Raw genomic sequence first — 7,167 nt, forward strand, 5'->3', positions numbered from 1 at the left:
TTCCTTTAAGATCTATTCATATGGTCTCATGTTCCCATGACTTCAGATAAATTCAACAAGCATTTATCCTAAAATATTTTTGAAAAAAGATGTAGATATTTTAAAATGTTCAGAGCTATAAAAATATAGAAATAAATTATATATTCTACAAATTTAAAATGGCTATATCAATTATATTATATTAGATATTAATAATTATGGTTTATTGATGAAGATTGAGTCACAAATATGAGATATATTTGTAATCCCACCAATATAGGGGAACTCCTGGTATATGAACTTTTTCTGCCAACCAATCCATGACTGTCTAGATAAGACCCAGGGATATTCCTGAGACACAAAGCAATTTATAGTAATGGTAGCCAACATTGATATGATGCTTTAAAGTTTGCTAAGTGTTTTATGTTTTTTACTGCATTTGAATTAAGTAACTTGCTGATGGTCAAAGGTGGAATTTGAACCCCAAAGAGCTTGAGAGGCAGCATAGCAAAGGCCTTGGGCCAGATCTTGGGATTCAGAATTAAGAAGACTGTGACCCTGAGTAAGTTATCTAATTTCTCTCAGTCTCAGGTTTCTCATATGTAAAATGGGACAACAGCATTTACCTCAGGGTGTTATCATAAGGATGACATGAGACAACACACGAAAAGTACTTTGTAGAACTCAAAGGGCTACCTGAAACCCAGGTCTTTCTAACACCAATCCCAAAACTCTACATCCTACATCATATCATCTCTACAAAAAGTGTAAAAGTGATAAAAGTGAACAGATCAAGGAAATATGGGAAAATCTATATGAAGGGATGTTAAGTAGGGTCAGTAGAATCATAACTGACTAAAGGACTATTAATACATGAGAAAGAGGGAAGAAATAAAAGAGGAAAAGAAGAACAAAGGTAAAAAAGGAAAAAGGGGAGAAGAGAGGAAAGAAAGGACGGAAGCAATAAAGAGAAAAGAAATAAGAGAAAAAGAAGGAAAGGAAAAAAGGAAAAAGGAAGGAAAACAAGGAGAAAGAGAAAGAAAAAGAAAAAAATTAAAGCAGAAAAGGAAGAAAGGTGAAAGAGAACAAAGAAAGGAAAAAAGGAAGAGAGAGGAGAAAGAGAAAAGGAAAGAAAAAGAGAGAAAGGATAAAAGGAAAGGAGAGGGGGAACCTAATGGCAGTTAATTTCAGAGATATTTGAAAGGGACCACAAAGAAAATACATTTTTTGTTTCTTATTGACTATTAATTTGTCTAATTCTCCACTGTTAAATGTTAAGGATTTCATTTACAATTGTATTTCTTATTTTATATGTGTATTGGTTTCTGGTGATAATTATTCTGTCAGCTAAAATTTAAAAACCTTCTGTGTGTGATATAGTGGAAAGAACACTGACTCTGTAATTAGGGCAAGCTTGGGTCCAGATCCTGCCTCTGACACTGAGCAAGTAACCTTAGGGAGTTAGGACCCTCCTTGGCAATGCCTCAGTTTCCTCATTTGTAGAAGAGTTAGACAGCCTCTGAGGTCCCTTCTAGTGCTAGATCCAGGAACCCATGACCCAACAACAAAGTAAAGTGGCAGTACCCAGAAGCCCATGACTCTACCTTAGTGAAATGGAACTGCATGGGGTCATCTGTGGAGAGTGAGACCATCAGTCCTTTCTGGAGGAAGTCAAGAAATGGGTTCTTTGCATACTCTAGAAAAAGGCTGTTGTTACTTAGTGGAGACATAGCAATGGGAATTTGAGCTAGGAAAAACAGATACTGAAGCACTGGAGTCTAAAAAGAAAAAAATCAGAAACATGAGAGTATAATTGGGATGAAAATTAAAATAAAGATTTTTGTTTAAAACCTAAAGTCCACTTTCATCTTTAACATTTAGTGTAAAATGACCACCTACTACTTCTAATTCCCTGGTAAAGAAAAAGGTTGGATTTTTCTTTCTCTCTCTAGAAATACCTTTCACAATACAGTAATATTGGCAAAGCACTTGGCACAGGACCTGGCACATTGCAAACTGTTAATAGATGCTTGTTCTTCTCCCTACCCCCATCCCCACCTTCTGGGCATCTAATGAAGTATCGGGTCAAACTGAATTGGATATTGGGAAATAATTCTCTTCTGTAGATTTTCTGAGCCAAGCAGATAGCTCAAAAACATTTTTTTTTTTTCCATACAGGAAGACTGACTCTCAGAAGAAGGTATGTCAATGCATGCCACAACAGGAAATGATGGTAAAAATTAGCCCAGAGCCTGTGAAAGTTCTTTCAGACTCCCAGGAATCATACCCGCTTGGGACACTATGAAAAGGAAAAAAAACAAAGATTTCTACAATTTCCCTGTAAAATTCAGCAACTACTCCGCGAAATGCACTCTTCAACTCACCTTTTGCAAGTTTAGACCATGAGAGATATTATCCGCTGTCATGAATGCTGTCATGAGGTGTGTGATAGCTCCAGCCTCCCCACAGTGAGGACGAAACAGAAATGTGTTCATCCCTCGTGCCCTAGAGGGAGAGAGAGAGAAAATCTCTGTCTGAATGGTGGGCAAGTGATTAGAAACGACCTATCTTCAGGCACAACTGAAGCTAGGAAAGGAGGAAGGAGCCGTAGCAGGGCTGTGGGCAAGGGATAGAAAGCAAAGGAGGAGGAGGGGAAGGGCTACCTCCTCTCCCAGAGCAGCTGTCCAGAAGGCCAGCCCACATGGTCACTGCATCCCCACCCCACCTCCCAATTGTTCCAGCTGCCAGGATTCCTATGGAGGGATCTGCAAATTGTCTCATTTTTGTCTTACCATAACATTAATTCTTATGCTTCTTCATACACACTAAAAAAAGAGATCGTGGAGAAGGCAGAGATTTGGAGGGAATTTAAGATTTGAAGGACAGACCAGAAAGATCTTCCTTCTCAGTAATATCTTCCACCCTCCTCCCCACTCACCTCATCCACCTTCTTCCCTAACCTTTTGGAGGAAAAGGAATTTTCAGCGAGTATGAAACCTTAGTGTAACATTACTCTCTCTCCTCTTTATCCTCCTATAGGATATTTGAGAAGACAGGGATGCCCATGGAAAACTGTTCATGGAAATTTCAATAGGGTTTTAATTTATTCCAAAACTTCCCAAAAATAAATATTTATAGGGCTCTCTGAAGGTCTCTTGAGGCTCGAGAATATAGATTCCTGCTCCCAAGCAGATAAAGATAATGAAAAAAAAAAGAATATCTCCAGATTGTGGTTACTTAGAGATAGGTTCAGACCATAAGATTGGTCCTGGGTCAACCTGTGGCTTTAGAGAATGCAGAAATGAAAATCTTCACTCACTTCCTCAGGCTGTTGAGCACCAAGAGGTTCGCATACATATAGTAGGCATAGTAGGTGTAGGATGGGTTACTTTCCATTGTCCAGTCCTGGGGTTTAGGACTTTTAGAAGAGAACATTTGACCACTGTGTTTGGATTCATCATCAACACTATCGAAGCCAGTGATCTGTTGGAGACAACACATTCTACTTTATTAAATATTTGTGAAGTACCTACTGCATACCAAGAGCCAGGGAGAAAAGGCAGGAAGCAATGCCCCCATTACCTCCCCCCCCAAAAAAGCCCAACACAAAAACTAACCAGTCCTTGCCCTTAAACCACGTGCCACATTCTGGGGGATGTAACATATACACAGAGAAATACAGATACTCCCAGACACAAAGTAATGATGGGGAAAGGTTCTAGGAACTCAAGGAAATCAAGAAAAGTCTTGTATGAACCCTTGAGATGAAGTTTGAAGGGATCAAGAAAAAGTAGAAATGAGGAAGGAGTGAATTTCCTTGGGCAAAGGCATGGAAATGGAAGATGGAATTATGGATGGGGTCCATATGGCCATGGACCATATGGCTGGACTGTAGAATACACGACAAGGGATAATGTGCATGGAGGCCAGAAAACTTGGGTTAGAAGCAGACTATCAAGTCTTTAAAGACCAAACAGAGAAGTTTAGATGCGAGGGATTTCAGGGTGACCACAGGGAATCTGTCTACCTCTAGAGAGGGGGCTTCTCTCTTCAGCTCCAATGAGAATGAGCAAGCAGTGACTGAAAATACCCAGAATTTACCACCCAGGGGTGGGAGATCAGGACCCTGGACAGTTTGGGGGACTTAAGAGGAATAGGCTTACACGCTTGAGAAAGATGCTGAGGTCTGGGTGAGCCTGGGGGTTGACGGTAGCCTCGAACACAGGCAGGAAAATATTTTCCAGCATCTTGCCAAAGTGTGGAAGGAAATTCTTAGACCGGAATACATCACTGCAGATAAAATGATTTGAAAGTAATCAACATTTGAAGTGATGCTTAATAACCCTATTGAAGGGAAATCAGAGGACCACAGGCTAATCTAGTATTTCCATGCTGGATTCATCTTGCAAGCATGCACCCAAGGAGGAATGGGGGGGGGTAGTGTGAGGGATATAGATTTTTCACAGGGTTACATGCTCCCACCTGTACACTCCGAGGCAAAGCACAATGATTTGAGAGATGAGACATGGTTTAGGAGGTGGAACATGTAATGACTAGCTTGGAATTAGGTTGAAATGGGCCATTTGGGTTGATTTTACATTAAGTCTAGCTCTAGGCGAGCAGGGTGGGTAGGTATATGGAAGGGGCAAAGGCAGCCTTTAATGGGTTGTGATTTGGCAGACACATACTAGATCCTGGGAACCTGAATCATCCATGTCATGTTGGGACAATGGATGCCATTGCTGACAAACCAGGCGGAGAGCTTGGTCCACTCATCAGGGCTGCGGCCATAAATGGATAGCCGGGGCTCGGCGTGCTGGTACCTGGCATCCACCAGGTCTGTACCTACTTCCTGCAAAGCCAAAATCCAGTGTACTAACTCAAGGCTGAAAGCAAGGGTTGGGAGCCAGGACTTCCCACAAGGTTTTTAGGGTTTAGATATTAAGAAGTTGGTTGGGGAAAGGAAATCTAAGGAAAACTGAAGATGGAAAAGGAGGCTTAGGAGACCTTGGGGCTCTCAGGGGCAAGAGGAGGAAAGGCAGGACTCATGGGAGTAGGAGTGGAGGGTGATGCAGAGAAGATGAATGCCTAGGATTTCAGCTCTGGATTTATGATCCCATGATCCTAAGTGACTGAGGAAGCCTGAGAGATTAAACTATGAGGAACCAAGAGGTGTGAAGTTAAAACCTAACTTTGTGGATCCCTCTGAAACTCTGAAACACATCTAAGTCTGATGGATCTGATTTCTCCACTACTTTCCTGATGTGTGGCCACCAAGAGGGTAAGGAAAGAGACTGATCGTGCCTCTTCTTGGATTTCAGTTCCTGAAAGAACATGTATATATCCAATTCAATCCACATTCAGCCCTGAATACTTGAAGAGAATTTCTTGTTAAATTTAAATTAGTTTTTTAAATTCCAAATTTTACAAAACCAAATAAAAGAAGAATTTCCATTTACAAAGGAAAGAAGATTGTATTTATAAATGAAATCATAGATCTCTTATATGTTTAGCTTACTTTTCTTCATATCTACATAATAATCCCACACAACACTTTTAAAGCTTTCCTACTTGGCTGTTTTTCCTTCTGGATATCCCATTTTCTGCTTTTATTTATTTACTGAATTGAGAGGGATTTCTTAATGATTCCAAGTGGAATATTTTGAAGAAAATCACATATGTCTAGAGTCCCGGACTCTCGGGTCTTCTCCTTTGTGAAAGAGCTAGAATGGGATCATGAAATCAGAGATTTAACAGGAGAAAAGGTCTGGATTTGTGCCTTCCCTGTGCCATTTATTAGCTCCACAAAGGCACTTTGGATATGACTCTTTAATTGCTTTGAGTCCTAGATCCTGGTCTGCAAAACTGAGTTAAGGATACTTGCCCTCCTTTCCTTGTGGGGTTGTTGGGTAGGTCAGGAGAGAATGTACATGATTGTGCTTTAGAAACTAAAAATTCCTACATAAATGCAAGGGAAAAATATTTAATGGTTATTGAAGTGTTTTCTAACTGCTAGCTCTTATTAGAATTCTTTTGAATTGTTGTTGATATTACCCTTTCCTTTATTCTTCCTAAGCACTAGGCTTTGGACAAATGAATGGACCATGTCAGCCATCACCTCCCTAGAAAACTGGTTGCTGCTGTCTTACCTTGATGATGGTAGCAAAATATTCTCCATTAATATGATTGTCTGTCTTCAGATAAAGATCCCTTAGTTCACTGGCCCCTACAGGATTGTATTTGTCATTGAACTTGTCAAAACGCTGGAAGGTCTGACGTCCCTGCATTAGGAAATAGGAGCCACATTTGGCCACAGACATGTACCCAGAAGCACAGAGGGCTTCCTTTCTGAGGGACATGGCAGGGGTTGATTCAATGGGCTTCTACCTATTGATTGGTGCCAGGGGCTCTACCAAAAAACTTTGGATGTGTGGGCTGAGAGCGAGTCCCCAGAATGGCTAGGTGTGCTCCCAAGCCCTATGGACAAAGGATGGACCTGGAGTGAGAAGGTAAGATATATCTGAGGAGGAATGTGTTCATGCCAAGGTGAAGTTACCCTTCCAACCTACAGCGTGAACATCCAGCGAATCAACCGTCAGGTCATACGGATGCATGTTTAGTTTAGTGAAAAGTTCCTTTAAAGTCAGATTTTTCTCCTTGGTACTGTAGACCACTCGGTCAGCATCCACCTTGTAAGATTTCTTAATAAAGCGTAGCAGATGTTTCTGGTTCATACAGGCAGCAGCATGGATATGAGTGTCTACCTATATATTAAAAGAAGAAAAAAGAAAAAAAACTCACCATCCTCTGGATGTTCAATAATCATAATCATTAGCACTTATACAGTGCTTTAGAGTTGGGGTGTTTCATCTGATCCTTTAAAATATCCCTGTGAAGTAGTAACTATTATTATTCCTTTTTTACAGATGAGGAAACTGAGATTGAGAAGTTGTGTAGTGTGTAGTGATAGATTCTGTACCTGTGATGGTGAAAGAAAGCATTGGAGCAGCAGCTAGGTAGCACAGTAGATAGAGCCACATACCTGGAGTCAAGAGGAGGTTCAAATGTGATCTCAGATGCTTCCTAGCAATGTGATCCTGGGCAAGCCACTTAAGCCTATTTAGTTAGCTCTTGTGCTAGAAGAAGAAGAAGAAGAAGAAGAAGAAGAAGAAGAAGAAGAAGAAGAAG

General features: G+C 40.6%; 1 protein-coding gene across 1 annotated transcript; it reads right to left on the reverse strand.

Moving 5' to 3' along the window:
* Positions 1-1,583: 1,583 nt before the first annotated feature.
* LOC123255335 (AMP deaminase 1) lies at positions 1,584-6,743 on the reverse strand (the record flags this gene model as incomplete). Its single annotated transcript, XM_044684154.1, has 7 exons — positions 1,584-1,757; positions 2,364-2,484; positions 3,299-3,462; positions 4,143-4,269; positions 4,668-4,831; positions 6,129-6,260; positions 6,549-6,743. Coding segments are annotated over 7 exons (1,077 nt in total), but the record flags the coding sequence as incomplete, so codon positions are not given.
* Positions 6,744-7,167: the final 424 nt, after the last annotated feature.

This window comes from Gracilinanus agilis, unplaced genomic scaffold, assembly GCF_016433145.1.
Source record: "Gracilinanus agilis isolate LMUSP501 unplaced genomic scaffold, AgileGrace unplaced_scaffold4419, whole genome shotgun sequence".
NCBI classification, from domain to species: Eukaryota; Metazoa; Chordata; class Mammalia; order Didelphimorphia; family Didelphidae; genus Gracilinanus; species Gracilinanus agilis.